The sequence below is a fragment of the Narcine bancroftii genome, chromosome 13 (genome assembly GCF_036971445.1).
Source record: "Narcine bancroftii isolate sNarBan1 chromosome 13, sNarBan1.hap1, whole genome shotgun sequence".
NCBI lineage: Eukaryota > Metazoa > Chordata > Chondrichthyes > Torpediniformes > Narcinidae > Narcine > Narcine bancroftii.
The window spans coordinates 58,761,260-58,780,925 of record NC_091481.1 but is presented as its reverse complement, the minus strand read 5'-3'; the positions used below and the strand labels follow the sequence as shown (position 1 = coordinate 58,780,925).

The window sequence follows — 19,666 nt, the reverse complement described above, 5'->3', positions numbered from 1 at the left end:
TTTGCTAAAACTATACACACAACTGATATCAATACATTTATTCCTTCCTGATGAACAGGTTATTTAGCCTGTCTTGTTGGATTTGTTTTGTCAAGCTATGCAAATAAATAATAATTTTCTCAATAATACAGCAAAGTCCTTGGTGTCCAGCACCTATGGGGAGTGATAGATGCCAGATAATTGTATTTTCCAGTTGTTTGAGATTGTGTGGTTGTGTGATGGGCACACCTCACTGTCAACATTTTCCACGATTTTTCTGCTTTAGTTGCTTTGGTTGCTTGAATTCCCGACACCAGGGGTTTTACTGGATATTAATCAGATAATTTCTCTATTCCAGTGAACACAGCTCTTCTCAAGATCTTGGTATCTTTCTAATGGACTGACTTTGCACCATTTAATTAATCCAACACTCATTTCTACAAATAGATGTCCCTCATTGGATCCAAAATTTGTAGCAGCATTTAATTTTTATTCGTGCTTTTTGACGGAGACACTACTGCTACTATCCAGCAGGTGGTAGTGATGTACCATGCACACACACTTCATCCCCTGCCTTTTCATGACATCATCGGCCTATCGATGTCTGAGAAACCTCACAATGAACCATCGGTTCTCATGCCAAAATTCTCCATCGCTGCTTAACCAATATGACACCCAACTGAACAAGCCAATGGTGTGCTCCGGTGACTAACCGGCGACAACTGCCAAGTCATAGAGGCACACTTTGTCAGGTGATATCAAATGAACAGGTGGACACACACTACTCTGTCCCTGTAGCCTGTTCTGCCATTCAACAATCAAGGCTGATCTATAACTGGCCCCACCTGCTCATTTTGGTTTTACATCACTCCCTTCCCTTTCCTCACATGAACCTTGCCAGTTTAAAAAAAACCCTTTAAAAAAAACCTGCTGTGGCTGAGGGAATGGAGCACGAGATGTGTGGAAGAACTTTTCTGACTTCACTCCACAACAATCCCAACTCATAATTTTGTGTGACCCTGTGGTTCACACCAGGCTGCGGGCTAGTGGAGACTGGATCGTGGGAAGCACGTACCGGAACTGGGATTTGAGAGGGCGTTGAGGCCGAGAAGGGCCTCGGGTGCTGAAAGCTTCCTGATCGAGTCAGAGGATCTGGAGCTCGGACTGCCAATGGATTGGACAACCTGAGCTTGTGACACCGTGTCTCCGAAGGGATTTTCTCTCTCTCTTATTATTGGGGGTGCCAGGTAATGCTCATGGTGACTCTTTCTTTGTATTATTACATGAAAATAAAGGAACCTCGAACCTCGCAAAAGGAAATAATTTTTCTCCACCTCGAGCTCATCAAACCCTTTAATTAACTTGGAGATTATAGAAAATCAAAGACTCTTCTAGTCAAACAAGAGAATACAGTCATCCGACGCCTAACGTCCATTCGGGCAACGTCCCACTGCATATATGTCTGTGGTTCCCCTAAGAGTTCAGAAATCGTGATCGGAGAATGGGACGTAATGGACACAACCGGATGTAGCAAACGCAACAGCTTCCCACATGCACGTATATCTCATGTCTCTTGTATACAAAACAATTGTGCTGCCAGGCATAAAATGGTACAATATATAACCTATAATATACACAAACACCTATGTTACTGTACTCTCCATTCTCATTTCCTTACTTGCAAATAAAAAGTTTACCGTATAACAGAGAATGCTTCGACTAATAGGCGGCAACATCCAATCTCGTGCATCACATGTCTCTTCAATGTTGTAGCTTTGGTAAGTATATAATATGGTGTTCACACAACATCCTATTTCGCAGGACGCATCATGGACATTAAGCAATACATATATCGATTGAGCTGATGAACTTGCACTTTTTACATTAAACACACCACACAAGGACTCGCTTGGACGAAAGAACATTCAATCCTCCAGGTCAGAAACATTGCAGCAAGCCACTAAATTAGTTGTGGATCAACAGCCAAGTAGTGACCACCGACACTTCGTCATCTACAGTGGGGTGGGGAGGGGGGAGGGTTTTTTAAAATGCACCTCAGCACTCACACAAGCATCGGAAAAAGACAAATGGATCCCCTTACTTGTTGAGGAGATCGTCAGCGTCAGGCACAGGCAAAGAAGCATCCTCAGAGCCAGTAGTAGGCACAGTCGTGACAGCACTGAGGGAGAGCGAGAGAAAAACAACAGAGAAACAGCACAAAGATAGAGTAGGACAGAGAGAGAGAATGTTAGAGAATCAGTGTGGGGGTAAAAAGCACAGTCCCAATAATTAGCATCAAATTGCTATGCAAACACAACATTATTTAAGGTGGAAAGATTATTGTTTTAATTGACAGGCAGAACTGTTAATGGCACCACGCTGCTTATATTTAAATTCCAAATCAAGTTTTAATACAATAACATGCTGGACAATGTCTAAACACGTTACTCAGGAATAATCACACGCAGGATTGCCTTCTCTCCCACCCGAGTTCCCCCCAAACGCCCCCCCCGCCCCCCAAGAAGTTGACTCTTCCTGCACATAAAGCACACCTGCCTCGCCCAGAAACCCAACTACCAGAACCAAGGTACAATACTGCCCTTGGTATACAGAGACAGCGAGTTTACTGGGAAGTGGTCAGAAACTGTACACCAGGCTGCTTGGCTCTCCGGACTAGAATCAGGGTCCAAGTTTCATCACTCATATCCACACGTTGTGAATGATGTGCTCATTCACTGAGTCATTCCACCAAGATTGTTTTTATAGGGTAGGCTGGACAAATCAGTGGAGTGTTTCTTTTGCAAGTTTGATCAGCAGCTCATTTTCCCCACTTCCTTCTGTGATATCGAATTAAGTGGAATAAACTGGCACTGCATGTCTTGGGTGATTTGAGTGCCCTGTGGGCATGGTCATAATGTAGGTGTCCACAGCCTTGGGTTAAGCCCCAGGGAGCTTGTGGAATTACAACCTTGCAGGAATGGCATTTCATTCCACATAGCACAAAACAATGATGGGAGTTCCGAGCAGCTGCTCAATACATGTATGCCAAGTCATAGCTTAGACCAGGGGTTGGCAACCTTTTTATTTAAAAAAAACTCACCTTAACTAATCCCTATGCCATTGGTGCTCTGTGATTAGTAAGGGATTGCTTAAGGTGGGATGTGAGTGGGAAGGGAAGGTTGAGAACCAATTGTTACTGAAATATTTTGCTTGAGAAAAATTGTCATTGGCCCATTTCCTTTGGAGTCATGAAAAAGCGCACATAACGAGTCAATGAGGGACGATTAAAACAGTGGTTTTCAAACTTTTTCTTTCCACCCACATCCCACCTTAAGCAATACCTTACTAATCACAGAACACCAACAACATAGCGAATATTTAAGGTAGAAAGCAAGTTTAAAAAAGGTTGCCCACCCCTGGCTTAGACAAATTTGTAAAGGAGGGTCAGAAAGTTGGAACCACAAGCCTTTCTTTTGATAGATGGTACATTTAATTGCCTACCAACAAGGGATGCAAAATTATATGAGAAAAGGCTGGAATAATGCTCTTAACAGTTGTAACAAAAGAAAACTGTTAATCCATGATGAGCTCATCAGCTTTATTTGCTGCTAACCTCAAATTTCATCACAACCTCAAATTCACTTGGTCCATCACCGGCCACACTCTCCCCTTTTCTTCATCTCTCCGTCTCCATCTCGGGAGATGGACTTTCCACAGATATTTTCCACAAACCTACCAACTCCAACGACTACCTCCACTACACTTTACACCCAGTCCCCTGTAAGGATTCTATTCCTTTCTTTCAATTCTGCCGTATCCATGACATCTGCCCCCAAGATGAGTTCTTCCATTCCACATCATCCGAGATGTCCTCCTTCTAAAACAAATGTGGTTTCCCCTCCACCACCATCAGCTCAGCCCTCACTCGCATCTCCTCCATTTCCCACACATTTTCCCTAGCCCCCTTTGCCCCCAGCCTCCACAATTTATCGTACCACCAGACACATCTTCCCTTCTCTGCCTTCCATAGGGACCACTCCCTCTGTGACTCCGTCGTCCACATATCCGTTCTCATTAATTGCTCCCTTGGCACCTTATCCTATGACCACACGAAGTGCCACACTTGCGCCCAACATCTCGCCACCATTCAGGGCCCCAAACAATCCTTCCAAAGCGAAGCAGCACTTGTGAGTCTGTCGGACTCATTGAATGCATCTGGCCTTCTCGGTGTCGGAGAGTCTGGATGCAGACTGGGAGATCTCTTCGCTGAGCGCCTTCACTCTGTGCGCATCAGTGGCAGAGATCTCCCAGTGGCCAACCATTTCAATTCCCCGTCTCATTCACACGTCAACATGTCTGCCCATGGCCTCAGGTACTGTCAAATCAAGGCCACACATGAATTTGAGGAGCAAAACCCAATATTCCATCCGGGCACTCTCCAAACGGATGGCATTAACATAGACTACTTCCCCTGTCCTCTGTCCTCTGTTCCCCCCACCCCTTCCTCCAGCTCTACACCCACTTCATTCACAGAGCTATTCCCTATTTTCTCTGGTGCTCTCCCCCCCCCCCCCCCCCCCAACCTTATCCACTTGTCTAAGGCCCTGTGCCCCTTCCCACTATTTTGTTCAGGGGCCTGCCTATATTTTGCGCATACCTTGATGAAGGGCTCAAGCCTGAAATGTTGGTTCGGTATCTTTATCTTTGCTGTATAAAGTCCACTGCTTGACCTGCTGAGTTTCTCCAGCGTCGTGCTTTTACTTCAATCATCACACCTGGTGTTTCACTCTTTTATCACAGTATGCAGTACTGCCAATCAAGATGAGTGGGATCCCAACTATCTAATCAAACCCAAAAGGCACAAAATGCCCAGACCAGAGCAGCAACAAACTGAATGAAATAAATGGAGGGGCAAGTGCTTTGGACCAGCCTTTGTTATTGGTTGCAATAGGAGTTTCAGGTGCACGAAAGTGTCAAGTTTTTGGATGACCGAAAATGGAGCTCGGACTCATTCAAATTGAGAGTAACAAGTTAGGAAACATTCAAACAAGCAACTCATTAGGGCACTATTTTGCACAGAAATTTGATCCGATTAAATCCTCCTTACGCAGAGCCACGGAGAAATTAGCTTCACTCAAGCCACATTAAACCTTTGCTCAGATTGAAGTACAGGCAAAGAACAAAGCAAGCAGAGAACAATCCCAGGCTAATGTATATAAACATACACATACCAAAATCCATGCAATACAGTATACCCCCCCCCCCCCCAACCTCTTATTTCACATTACTTCAAATATAAAGTCTGGCTTTTTGAATCTCTCTGCACAATATTTTTAAAATTTATTTTCAACACTGTAGAAGCCAACTCCGGCCATTGAAACTGGTGCCGCCCAATTAACATAAAACCCAGCATATTTTGAAGGGTGGGAGGAAACTGGAGCAGGGAAACCCAAGCAGACATTGCAAGAACGTACAAACGCCTTACAGATAGCGCCGATTCCTACCCAGTTGCTGGCACTGTTACAGCGTCATACTAACTGCCATATAAAACCTCCCAAAGATTATGTTTATTAATCACTTCCATTTATTAGTCTTCCACAATTTTAGCTGAGGACCTTGCTCGCCACTTGTAGGGCAGTCAGTAACCATCAAGACTAGGCTGAGGGAATGATAGGCTTTAATGTCCAGAAGAACCCTGCTGGCCCATATTTAGGTAAAGGAGTGGAGGGAAGGGAGAGGTGGCTCGACCTTTATGGCCCAAGACCACAGGGGAGGAGTTATAGGGTAGGAGTCATCAATGGCGGGCCAGCTCCATATATACAGTCGCCAACAATAACTATATACAATGGAGGAAACACATCACCACACCACTCCAGAGGGATGATAAGAGTCGGGAGCATTGCTGTGGGCCTGAATCACCTGTACAAGGAGAGCAATTTCCTCCCCTGAAGGATATCGGGAAATGAGATTGTAACTTAGTGCAACTAAACTCTGATAATATAGCATCTGATCATTTTGAATTCCTGATGGTTCAGCATCTGGCTCACTTATTAATCCAGAACATGAACCATGGTCCCAGAGTGCCTGTAGAATGTGTGCTTAGAGTTTTGGGGTGGGGGGGGGGGTGTGGGGTCCAAAGTGTGGCCGAGGCTGGGTCAAGGGCAGGAATGGAGATCCAGAAAACCAGCCACAAAGAATGCAGAATCAGACATTTTGGTACCCGCAGTTTGGTGCCGGACATTTTGATGATGGACATTTGGGCGATAAAAACCCAACTTTTGTAGTCCTTCGGACATTTTGGCGCCCATAGCTTGACGATCCTTGCCCCACTCATCATCTGCTGCTCCATGAACACCCAGTGTTGGCGGAAACTGCTCTCACGGAAAACATTTTGGGATTTATTCCCTATTCATATTTTAATAATTTTAAATTTAATTAATTATACATTCCATTATATGTAATTAAACTTTCAATAAATATAATTAATATATAATTTGGCCCACGCAACAGGTGAACTGGCTCACGGAGTCGCGGGCAAGTCCACGGCAGATCTGACAGAGAGCTCTGGGTGCGGGGCAAGCCCACAGCCTAGCAATAATGTCATAAAGGTCCCGGGAGTCGCAAACGTCCTCAGGTTCTGATTTAAGCGTGTGCGAGAGTTCTATTCCACTTACTTTTGACTCTGGTTCTTTCGCTCGCTGCCTGCCTAATGCGACTACACACTATAATTTACCAAAAGCCCTTGTTTTTAATAATTTATTTTATAAGCTACGAAAAGCCCACATTTGCCCAGGGAGCAGTTTCCTGGGGGGGGGGGGGGGAGAGAAGAGGGACTTTCTACAATGCCAGGGGTTCAGGCAGTGCAGCGGGACGGAGTCGGCCAGCAAGACTGTGAGTGGGGCAGACAGGGCAAAACGTCCGCCAAAACGCCCTAGACCCCCCCAAGAATGCGAGCAAGATTCAGCGCTCTTGTACGCTTCCCTCCCTCATTAAGTTGTTCAGTGAACCCTGCGAATTTATCTTGCAACATGCAAAACAAAAATGAAATAAGAGAATGTTTGGGTATTAATGGGAGTAACATTCACCTCATCTGGCACCAGCAAAGATCATCTGCTTTACTTATTGATACTAAATTAAAAAAATATTGATTTTAATTATTCTGCAGCTATGATTTGTGTCTCCTGAATATGCCTTTACCATCTGTATTATGCCCAAACGCGGGACCATAAGCGGACCCAGACTGCGTTTTACTTGGCCTCTCATTAGTAAACCACATGCTGTCTTAGTTATTGGCACCTTTAGATCATCGCTACATGTAACCAACTCAAAAGGAACGAGATGCCTTCGCCTGCAATCTTGACAAAAACTTTGAACTGAAAACTTTGCAGATGGTTGACTTGTTTTAGCAATTAAAGGCTTCTGAACGAGAGCAGTTACAGATCCCTCTCCTTCCCAGAGACTTGTGGCCCTGGCAGCAGAATAAAATGCAGTATGTTACAGGAACGCATATGGGAGTAAATAACGTTTGCTTTGGGCCCTGGACTGCCTCAGATCAGAGGGTGGGGAAGGAAGGAAGGTAGGATTTGAACAGTCCAGCTTTACTCAGCAGATTGAGGCTTACTCTGGACCCAAGGCTGCGTCCACCAACAACGAGGCAGGGCTCTCACCCGGCAGATCCAAGTTTCTGCTCCATCCCAAAGCAGAGGCAAGCATGCAGAGGAACAGTGGAGAAAAGGAGACAAACATCACAATGGAACCATTACTCAAGAACACAAAGTTTCTCCTACAAGTCTACAGATTTAAAAATGAGCATTATACAGCAAGAGATATTTGTACTGGGACAGGCAACCCTCCCTCATTTCAGATACTCGACATCAGGCACTTCACAGACTGACTAGATCTAGAATAAACCTCCATCCCACACTCATATAGCAGAAAGCTTTAGATTCTAGTTCAAGTTCAGAACACGGATCCTTAGTGCAGTGAAAGGATATTTTTACTCTCAGTTTTCACATTGATTTAGCATCGAATCAGTTCAGGCAGAAATAGGGCTACGCCTATTTCACTCATAAATGAGAGATGATACTAATCATATTTGGTCTCGGCTAAAATTAAACTGGAGGGAAAAGGAGTTCTGGTAACCTTTCCACACACCCCACTTTCCAAAGTATCGATGACAAAAATACATTGGTAACACTTTATCATATTATTAGAAAAATAACAAATAGGATTTTACATGTTTTGGACTAAAGTTTAAATCCAATGCAGATTGCTGAAAAAAATAATTCTGTGCAATACCATCAGGGTTTCAGGCAGAGTGAAATGTGTGACTCTTGTCACAAGAAGCAAGTAATTAGTACAAGGGAATCTGAGCAGCCCCCTTTATAAACTCCAGAAAAGGAAAACCTTGTTGCTTCATCTTGCAAGGTGATTCTAATGAGCCATCTGACTCAAAATGATTCGAAACATTTCAAAGATTCTATTACTTCATGGGCATGAAACCATTAATACTGAAGCTTCCAGGGGAGTTTAGTATTGTGATAAAATAGTCCAATAGGGCTCACATGTCCAAAGTCAAACTATCTTGTTTTTATGCCAATGTATCTCCCCGTTGTGATAAAGGGCAACTATGGAGATGCTTCATTAATTTACATGTTTTGGACCTGTCAGATTCTCGAGAAATATTGGAACGAAGTATTTCAAACTTTCTCTGCACTTTTTAGAGTTAATTTTAAACCTAATCCCTTAACTGCTTTATTTGGTATTGTTGGAGAGAGGGACACAACTTTAACGGCATCCAAGCTACAACTATTACCTTGTATTTTTCTTGATAGCTAGGCGGGTGGTGCTGCTCAGCTGGAGGGCATTACCACGCCAAATCGGGTTCAATGACTACTTGATGTCAAGTCAGGTTTAAGCTTGGAGAAGATGAAGATGCTCAATTTCCGATTTGAATTTAAATTTTCAAACGCCTTTTGAGTTACTTTTGTAACCTTTAATTTGTTATGAAATGTTCACAAATGAGGTGAGAATTCTGTCCTTTTTTTTTTGCCCAACAGTTTCTTTTTCTTGGTAGTGGGTTTAGATTTTTTTTTTATAGATCGTAAAATATTAATACAATATAATTAGTTTGATTGAGAATGTGGAGTACCTTGGATAACATTATATAATTTAAGTCTAATGTATCATATTGACTTTTAACACGTATGTACTCTAATTTTTTTTTAATGTGAATAAAATTATTGAAAGAGAGGCACTGCAATAGCACTGCACGCCCTCAGTACTATGTTTAGATTACACATTCAAAACCTGGAAATGGGGCTCAAATCAAATTTGTTATGAAAGATGAAATATACACAAATCCAAACCAAACTAACACTTGACACACGCTAACATGCAATTAACACTGAGCAGCGTCAGTAGTGACATGATGCACCTAGAGAAAACTTCTGCTGCAAGACCTTTAACTAGGACTGTGTACATGGGCTGAGTTCCGCTATTTTGCATTGTCTATAAGCTCAAACAGGAGCTTAGTGATTTTTTTTTTAAACTTGCTCAAAGCAATTAATGTCTTGCTCAGAAACTGTTCCATGGCCACAGAGTGTGCATGGAGCTACCCATCACACACCAACACCCCAACCTTCCAAGCCACAGAAAATAAATTGTTCTCAAGCGCAGTAACAACAATAATTTGGAGAGGCCAGTGGTAGTGCAGCCTTTCTGAGAAGGAATGTACGATCCAGTGATCATTGGGGATTCAGAGGCACAGAGTTCTTGGGAATCACCAGCTTGGAGGATCTTTCCTGGACCCAACACACTAATGGCATCATGAAGAAACCACGTCAGCACCTCTGTTTCCTCAGGAGATTTGGTAATGACATTGGAAACCGTGGCAAATTTCCACAGATGTGTGGCTGCATCACAGTCTGGAATGGAAACACCAATACCCCTGAGCATAGAGCCCTGCGAAAGGAAGTGGGCATCATCGAGAACAAGGAACACTGCCGTTGAAGAGCAGCAGCAATCATCAAGGACCCACACCATCCAGTTCTCGCTGCTGCCATCAGCGAAGAGGTAAAGGTGCCACAAGACTCGCACCACTAGGTTCAGGAACAGCTGTTACCCCTCCTCAACAACTGAAAGGTTTGAAAAAAAAGTAACAAAAATATACAAGGCTTCTTTGTTTATGGGGGAAAAAAAAACATTTTCTGAAACACATGGTGAATCTTCTCCTTCAACATACTCTGGCAGAGCACTGCACAACCCTTTGTGAATTGCCCAATTATATGCACCAACCCTCTTCAATCTTCTTCAGCATGATGCTGAAACAAGCCATGAAAGACCTCAACAATGAAGACGCTGTTTACATCCTGTACCGCACGGATGGCAGTCTCTTCAATCTGAGGCGCTCACACCAAGACACAAGAGCAACTTGTCCGTGAACTACTCTTTGCAGACGATGCCGCTTTAGTTGCCCATTCAGAGCCAGCTCTTCAGCGCTTGACGTCCTGTTTTGCAGAAACTGCCAAAATGTTTGGCCTGGAAGTCAGCCTGAAGAAAACTGAGGTCCTCCATCAGCCAGCTCCCCACCATGACTACCAGCCCCCCCACATCTCCATCGGGCACACAAAACTCAAAACGATCAACCAGTTTACCTATCTCAGCTGCACCATTTCATCAAATCCAAGGATCGACAACGAGATAGACAAGAGACTCGCCAAGGCAAATAGCGCCTTTGGAAGACTACACAAAAGAGTCTGGAAAAACAACCAACTGAAAAACCTCACAAAGATTAGCGTATACAGAGCTGTTGTCATACCCACACTCCTGTTCAGCTCTGAATCATGGGTCCTTTACCGGCATCACCTACGGCTCCTAGAACGCTTCCACCTGCGTTGTCTCCGCTCCATCCTCAACATTCATTGGAGCGACTTCATCTCCAACATCGAAGTACTTGAGATGGCAGAGGCCGACAGCATCGAATCCACGCTGCTGAAGATCCAACTGCGCTGGGTAGGTCACGTCTCCAGAATGGAGGTCCATCGCCTTCCCAAGATCGTGTTATATGGCGAGCTCTCCACTGGCCACCGAGACAGAGGTGCACCAAAGAAGAGGTACAAGGACTGCCTAGAGAAAGCTCTTGGTGCCTGCCACATTGACCACCGCCAGTGGGCTGATATCGCCTCAAACCGTGCATCTTGGCGCCTCACAGTTCGGCGGGCAGCAACCTCCTTTGAAGAAGACCGCAGAGCCCACCTCACTGACAAAAGACAAAGGAGGAAAAACCCAACACCCAACCCCAACCCACCAATTTTTCCTTGCAACCGTGTCAGCCACAAACAAGCCTGCAGCTGACGTGGACATTACCCCTCCATAAATCTTCGTCCGCGAAGCCAAGCCAAAGAAGAAGAAAGAAGAAAGCAACAGAGAGAGAGAAATCTACGCCAAGGAATGATAAGACTTTGAAGGAGAAATAGGCTATTCAGCCCAGGGTCTGCCCTGCCATTTAATCAAGAGCTGATCCATTTACCCCACTCAGCCCACTGTATGGCCTTCTCCCTAGTACAGGGGTGGCCAAACTACAGCCCCCGGGCCAACTACAACCCATTGCCCATTTTTAAGTGGTCCATTGTCCAACAATAAACTGCACTGTTCGTTTCAAGACTAGATGTTGCAGTGTAATTATTTAAATAAATAAAAACGATGCCGTTTTTCTTGCAGTGTCACTGCCGGGTTTAATATTGTTTGACCCATGACTCCTTATATTTTTCTGTAGGTGGCCGGAAACCAAAAAGGTTTGACCACCCCTGTCCTAGAACCTTTGATGACCTGGCTAATCAAGAACCTATCAGTCTCTGCCTTAAATACACCCAATGACCTGGACTCCTGTGGCAACAAATTCTACAGATTCACCACCCTCTGGCTGAAGAAATTCCTCTTCATCTGTGTTCTAACTGGACGCCCTTCAATCCTGTAGTTTTGCCCTCTTGTCCAAGACTATTACACATACTTACATGTAGTGTATATTAGTATTTTGATTAAACAGACCTGGAGGTGCACCATTGGCTTTGAGGGAGATACACCTTTGTACTGGCTGGAGTGAAATCAAGTGGTAACCCTCCCCCGCCACCAAACCAACGAGAGACTGCATACTCTGCACTTACCGGGAAAAATTGTCCTCAGCTCCTGGCGCCAGAGTCCCAGTGGTGGGCACAGCATCGGAAAACACATCTACTAGCAGACTGCCCCCACTGGCAGGGGCACTCTTCAGGACTAGAAGATCAGCAGAAGGGGATGGCGTGGACTGCAGGAGACAATGATAGATCAGCCACAAATTACAGTACTGACCCGGTTCATTAACACAGATCAAAATTAAAGGGCAGGGTTTCCTCATCTGTACCAGAAACACAATGCTGGAGAAGCTGAGCAGGTCAAACAGTGTACATTGTAAGGCAAAGATAAAGCTACATAAAGTTTTGGGTTTGAGACCTTCATCAAGGTATGAAACCCTTCAGCTTGTATCTTTATCTTGGGAACCCTTTTACAGGTTGAACTTCTTCAATCGGGCAACATCAGAACCTGGCCATTGCCAGAAAACAGAAATGGACTCCTAAGGGAACCAACCCCCTATGTAAACATATCGAAGGTAGAACAGGAAATAATACCGTGGGACAGCACATTGAGCACAATGATCTTATAGAGGCAGCAATTGGGACGTTAGTACAAATTCCATACAGACAGGACGGAACTCGAACCCCGGACCCAAGCGCCAGTGCTGTAAAGGTTGAATCTGCTGCTGTTAGTACAAATTCCTTACAGACAGCTTGGGATTCAAGCCCTGGTCCCAACGGCAGCAGATTCAACCTTTACAGCGCCAGCGAGTTAACAGTCACTCTGCATGAGAGGATTTACTAAAAGTTATGAAAACAATCGATTTTGGAATGTATTTGGGTATAGGACATGAGGAACTCAGTATTCATTGGGAGCAATCAATTTTGGACAGTGGTATCGAAAACCTGAATGGGAGCCAGGGAAACTAAGGGATATGGGCAAGAGGCAGGGAGGGGGAGATGAGCCAATCATCAGATCAGCCATGATTTCATTGAATGGCAAAGCAGGATCAACGGGCCGGATGGCCGACTCTTGCTCCTATATCTTTCCATGGATTGTCACCTTGTCATGGTGGAGAAGCTTGTGCAGTCCTGAGATTGTAAGAGCAATGCCGTCTGGAGCTAATGCTCCTGGTTGAGTCACCCATGGCAGCAAGGTTGAGGGCAAGGTCCCTCAACAGTGGAACAGGCGGACAAAGATGCTTCAAACTCAACAGCTGTCTAGGAGGACAAAGGCTGCAACAAATCCATCAGCTCCAACCGCCATAGTTTCCAAGCTAGTTTTTTGATTGGTGAAGTATCATGTGCTTCTTGGAGTGCAACATTAAATACACGTTAAACCAGTGCTTCTCAACAAGGGTTCTCCGGAACCCTAGGGTTCTGCAAAAGGTTGCTAGGGGTTCCGCGAGAAACAGTGATAAATAGGCAAATGCATTATTATTCATTATTTTACTATACACGGACGGCATATTGTTGGAAAATCCTTGGTTATTATAAAGGCTTCAACCTCATTATTTAAAATGAAAACCTCAGTGCGTGCATTGCCAATAAATTTGACAAAAAAAAGAGCAAGTTTTTCCTTAAAAAAGTTGTCTGGAAAAAAATGTTTACCATGTGGACTACGATAAAATACAAGAGATAGATATTAATAATGGTATATAATAACTTTTATGCAGGGGTTCCCTGAGACACGAAAACTATTTCAAGGGTTCCGCAAGGGTAAAAAGGTTGAGAAACGCTGCGTTCACATACACGCACAGGCACCTTCGCTCGGTGAGTCAACGGAACAAAGACCATCATCCTCGACTACGAGGTTTGGCCACGACGACGACGATTTCTTATGTTCTAACCAATGGGATCAGGTATGCAAATTTTTCCACCTGGACGTTTGAGGGGCCCAGTTTTTCACATGAGTGGAAGTTGCTGTCTGGAATGCGCTGCTATAAAATGTAGTGGAGACAGGAAAAGGAACAACATTTAAGAGGCACCTTGACAGCCACAAAGGAGATGGGCAGAGAGAGATGTAAATTAATGCTGGCCAGTATGATTAGTAAAGATAGGTTGTCATAGATCAGCGAGGTGGTGAGGCCCCCCTCAGTCACCATCACTTCAAAGAGAGGCTCTGTCAACCTCGTCAGAGGTACATCTGACAACACAGCACTTTCTCTACAAAGCATTGAGGCAACTGGTCAAGTCCCTGAAATGGAACCTAGAAACGGTGACCAGTACTCTGCCACGTTCAACAAGTGGCAAACAGGCTTTCTGGGCCAATGGCACACTCACCACTGTGCTGGCATTCACCACAGGGTCGACGCCACCGTTCACCTCGGCTTGCTCCTTCTTCCCTTCTTCCATTTCAGTCATGGTCCCTGGTCCTTTCTTCTTCTTCAGCTTAGCAAGAATGGAGGATTCCCGCTCAGGAAATGGTGGCATTTCTTCCAGGACAGTTGCCTAGGGTGGGGGTGAAACAGACGGGGGGGAAGAATGTTAAAAAAAAAGTGGGTGGGTGGGGGAGCATAGAAGAACATAGGTGCAGGAGGGGGGGGGGGAGAAAAATAAATCAGTTACCTGGGATGGAACAAACAACTTTCCCCTTTGTGAAACACCCAAGCAAAATGGCTGAATTTTTGAATCGTCCTTTTATTAGTCTTTTAATGTCCCCCTCCCTCTCTCTAGCCTCCTCAATGTCCCCTCCCTCTCTCTAGCCTCCTCAGTCCTCCTCCATCTCTCTAGCCTCCTCAGTCCCCCTCCTCTAGTCTCCTCAGTCCCCCTCCTTTCTCTAGTCTCCTCAGACCTGCTCCCTCTCTAGCCTCCTCAATGTCCCCCTCACTCCTCTCTAGCCTCCTCAATGTCCCCCTCCCTCTCTCTAGCCTCCTCAATTTCCCCCTCCCTCTCTCTAGCCTCCTCAATGTCCTCCTGGTGGGCATCTGGGAGAGCTTAGACACAATGCTCCTCTGTGGGGTTCTACTGTCCAATGATGTCGATAGCCCTGTATGGGTTTAAAACAGCCTGCAGAATAGGCTGGTGATTTTTTTTTTTTTTTTTTTAAAGTTAAACCACAGAGGTCTGAGCCCAAGTCGATGGTGCCCATGCTTGGCAGCAGACAGAGGAATTCAGGTGATTAGAACTGGTGCAGGCCACCAGAGTGTGAGAACGACACCGCCAAGAAGGAGGTGACACCACAGGGAAGGTGAGTGTAGCAGCAGACCAGTGAGGGGCCAAGCGGTTGAAGGACTCTTACCAGTCTGCTGGAAACCGGCTTCTGAGAACCAGGTGGCAGGACTGGAATTCACGGGGGTGCCAACGGCAAGAAGGACTTCCAAAGGGCCTTGGGCACTGAAATCCTCCTGATCATATCGAAGGTTCAGAACTGGGAGGTTAGGTTAGGTTGGCTGATGAAACAGAAGGGCTGCAGAAGTGCTGGAAGGGGAATCTTCGAAGGGATTTTCTTTTGCTTCTCTTCCTCATTGTTCGGGGCACTAAGCTAGTGGGACTTCTTTACGTCCCTTTATGACGAGGGAAAGTTGACAAATTGATAAATGTTTGCGTGTTTATTGATGACAATAGAGAAACCTTGAATCTTGTATTATTGCAGTCATTCCCGAAGTGGGGTGTGGAAAGATCCAAGGGGCAGTGAGGAAAAAGGGGACGGTCAAGGGGATGGTCCGAAGGTTTCTGACAAACTCAGCCCACAATGTTCATCGTGCACTGTCAGGTGAGAAGGGGGTGGGGGTGACTGCCGGGGATAGTGATAATCAGGGACAGTGATTTGCCAGGACGGGACCACTCAGGACTTGGTTTACTACGTTTTATTTGTAAAATACATATGCTTGTTTATAGTATTAGTTGTTTTAAATTTATAGTAGACCAAGAAAGAGATGTGTGTTCGTTGTATATGTGTGTGGGGGAGGCGCTAGGGACGTGGCCTGGGAGCCAAGGGGGTGTCAGCCTGAAAAAGTTTGGGAACCACAATATTAATGCCATAAATTCCAGATTATTCATTCAAATCTCTGAGATGGGTCAGCACAAGTCCTACATGGGCCACACGGTTGACATAGTGCTTAGTGCAATACTGTTACAGCGCCAGCGATCGGGATCAGGGATCGAATCCCATGCTGTCTGTACGGAGTTTGTACGTTCTCCCTATGTCTGCGTGGGTTTTCCCCAGGGTTTCCTCCCACCATTCGAAATTCCCTGGGTTGTAGGTTCATTGGGTGTAATTGAGTGGCACAGGCTACCGTGTTGAATGTCTAAATTTTAAAACTTACTCCATTAGACAAACTCCATAAGCAGTAACAATGAAAACAGAACACTGGATCTGGTCTTTTACATACCAGAACATCAGTGCTGGCAATGGAGCTGAGCTTGAGGTACTCTACAGCCCGCTGCTGTAATTCCACGTCAGAGTTTCGGAGCTGGCTGTCACTCCGCAGCACATCCTGGATGGTGGCCTTGGTCTCGGGGAAGAGGTTGACGAATTTGATGTAAGAGGAGAGGAGCAGAGCTCGCGTTGGAACACTGCACAAGTGGAATTTGGAATGTAGAAGGTTGAATTGAACCAAGGGGCTGAAAGGGAATAGGAAAATGAAGCATATTACAAACAACAGTCACAGTCATCAGGTTCTACAACACGGACACAGGCTCCACGATCCAAATACACGTAACAAGATAAAAGGTGACGAGTCAGGAGAGGACTAGTTGGTGCACCGACTTTGCTGCATACCATAGTGACAAAAAACAGAAATGCTGGACGAACACATCTGGTCTCTCAGCATCCATAGGAGGTAAAGATATACAGTAGGGGCAGCATGGTTGGCGTAGCGGTTAGCGCAATGCCTTTACAACGCCAGTGATCGGGGCCAGGCCAGGGTTCGAATTCCGCACTGTCAGTAAGGAGTTTGTACATTCTCCCTGCGTCTCCATGGGTTTTCTCTGGAAGCTCCGGTTACTGCCCACCATTCAAAAACTTACTTGGGGGGGGTGGGGGTCAAGGTTAATGGGGTGAAATTTAGGCCAAAATGGCAGTTACCATGCTGTTTGTCTAAATTTTAAAAAAAAATTAAAACCCTGGTGTCTGAAACCTATGGGGATTGGTAGATATGCAAATGTCCTGTTTGCTTGAGACTTAACATGCCTAACTAATGCACCTCTATTAAGAATAAACATTTCAAAAGACAAGGCAGTGCAAAATGTAAAGTAAATTGGAAAAAAAAAAATCAGTATTGTAACCCTTAATTATGTGTTCACTTTGAACAGGTAACTGCGTAACTTACAAAATTTAAATTCAAACCCCGGTCGCTGGTACTGTAACAGCGTTGTGTTAACAGTTACACGAACCGTGCCGTCGTCATAATTAAGCCCCCATCCCCCAAGTCTACAGATGAAGCCTTACTAATATACTTAATAATACAGTAATAAAGATAAAGACTAACTAAGCAGGGATAAGAAGACACTTTGAGTTACCCCAACTGCAAGTAGCATCAACCAAGCATCCTGACCGACACTATTTCACTCCACTGGCTGAATATTTGCTCCCATCTTCACCAAAGGCTTATGTATTATTGCAGAGAAAATTTACTTTGACAATTTTAGACTTTTTATTTATTTTTCAGGGTTTTTTTTTGCCAGTTGCTGAGATTGCCTGAATTCCAGATGATAAAGTTTTTTATTGTTATTGCTGACACTTCAGACCTGAGCCACAAGTTAAGACACAAGTGTAAAAAAAAAAGACGGGCATCGAGACGGGCTGAGCTCGTCCAGCATTTCTGTGCTTTGACCTCAATCACAGTGTCTGCAAACTTCTGTGTTTCCCTCCGTAGAGTGGCGAAACCTCGAGCATCTCACCCTTCACAAGGTTTTACCTTCATCTCCCAAACTGGCTCTCAAAGCTCCTCCCCAGTGGGAATCGATTAGTGGTCATTGGTCCAAATCCTGGAACTCCCTGCACTGTAGCAGGGAGGGGACCATAATTGGGGAAGGAGAGGGCAGCCTATCACCAACCTCAAGGAACAACTTATGAAGGGGCTGCTGAGCACAAAACGATGCCAGAGTCAGAATCCTACAACAGAATAACTGGCCTTTCAGCCCACCATTACTATCCCGACTTTTATTTTTCTTTGGCTTGGCTTCGCGGACGAAGATTTATGGAGGGGGTAAATGTCCACGTTAGCTGCAGGCTCGTTTGTGGCTGACAAGTCCGATGCGGGACAGGCAGACACGGTTGCAGGGGAAAATTGGTTGGTTGGGGTTGGGTGTTGGGTTTTTCCTCCTTTGCCTTTTGTCAGTGAGGTGGGCTCTGCGGTCTTCTTCAAAGGAGGTTGCTGCCCGCCAAACTGTGAGGCGCCAAGATGCACGGTTTGAGGCGATATCAGCCCACTGGCAGTGGTCAATGTGGCAGGCACCAAGAGATTTCTTTAGGCGGTCCTTGTACCTTTTCTTTGGTGCACCTCTGTCACGGTGGCCAGTGGAGAGCTCGCCATATAACACGATCTTGGGAAGGTGATGGTCCTCCATTCTGGAGATGTGACCCACCCAGCGCAGCTGGATCTTCAGCAGCGTGGACTCGATGCTGTCGACCTCTGCCATCTCGAGTACTTCGACGTTAGGGATGAAAGCGCTCCAATGAATGTTGAGGATGGAGCGGAGACAACGCTGGTGGAAGCGTTCTAGGAGCCGTAGGTGATGCCCTTAGAGGACCCATGATTCGGAGCCGAACAGGAGTGTGTGTATGACAACGGCTCTGTATACGCTTATCTTTGTGAGGTTTTTCAGTTGGTTGTTTTTCCAGACTCTTTTGTGTAGTCTTCCAAAGGCGCTATTTGCCTTGGCGAGTCTGTTGTCTATCTCGTTGTCGATCCTTGCATCTGATGAAATGGTGCAGCCGAGATAGGTAAACTGGTTGACCGTTTTGAGTTTTGTGTGCCCGATGGAGATGTGGGGGGGCTGGTAGTCATGGTGGGGAGCTGGCTGATGGAGGACCTCAGTTTTCTTCAGGCTGACTTCCAGGCCAAACATTTTGGCAGTTTCCGCAAAACAGGACGTCAAGCGCTGAAGAGCTGGCTCTGAATGGGCAACTAAAGCGGCATCGTCTGCAAAGAGTAGTTCACGGACAAGTTTCTCTTGTGTCTTGGTGTGGGCTTCCAGGCGCCTCAGATTGAAGAGACTGCCATCCGTGCGGTACCGGATGTAAACAGCGTCTTCATTGTTGAGGTCTTTCATGGCTTGGTTCAGCACCAAAGCCTTCAACACCGTGAGCAGGAAAGGGCTTTGGCAAATACTAGAGCGCATCGGATGCCCCCCAAAGTTCCTCAACATGATTATCCAACTGCACGAAAACCAACAAGGTCGGGTCAAATACAGCAATGAGCTCTCTGAACCCTTCTCCATTAACAATGGCGTGAAGCAAGGCTGTGTTCTCGCACCAACCCGACTTTTATACCATCTACTTAATCCCATTCCCTACACAAGGTCTGTAATTGCTTTCAAAACATACTGGGTGAGGACAAGAATATCATTTCCTCTCTGGGTTTTGCATAACGGGAAAAGTGCAAAGACCTTGCACTTCAGCCATTCCACTT

The 19,666-nt window shown here is 45.4% G+C and overlaps 1 protein-coding gene across 4 annotated transcripts in view; it reads right to left on the bottom strand.

Moving 5' to 3' along the window:
* The window catches only part of ap2a1 (adaptor related protein complex 2 subunit alpha 1), a 110,291-nt gene that overhangs the window by 31,409 nt on the left and 59,216 nt on the right, over positions 1-19,666 (bottom strand). For 2 of the 4 annotated variants that reach the window (XM_069908534.1, XM_069908535.1), the window contains exons 13-17: positions 16,424-16,655; positions 14,373-14,540; positions 12,144-12,283; positions 7,601-7,663; positions 2,081-2,158 (exon numbers count right to left, since the gene is read on the bottom strand). In XM_069908534.1, coding sequence (XP_069764635.1) covers positions 2,081-2,158; positions 7,601-7,663; positions 12,144-12,283; positions 14,373-14,540; positions 16,424-16,655 — 681 coding nt within the window. The remainder of the gene's footprint in view (positions 1-2,080; positions 2,159-7,600; positions 7,664-12,143; positions 12,284-14,372; positions 14,541-16,423; positions 16,656-19,666) is intronic. The other 2 variants (XM_069908536.1, XM_069908537.1) reach the window with 2 other exon arrangements.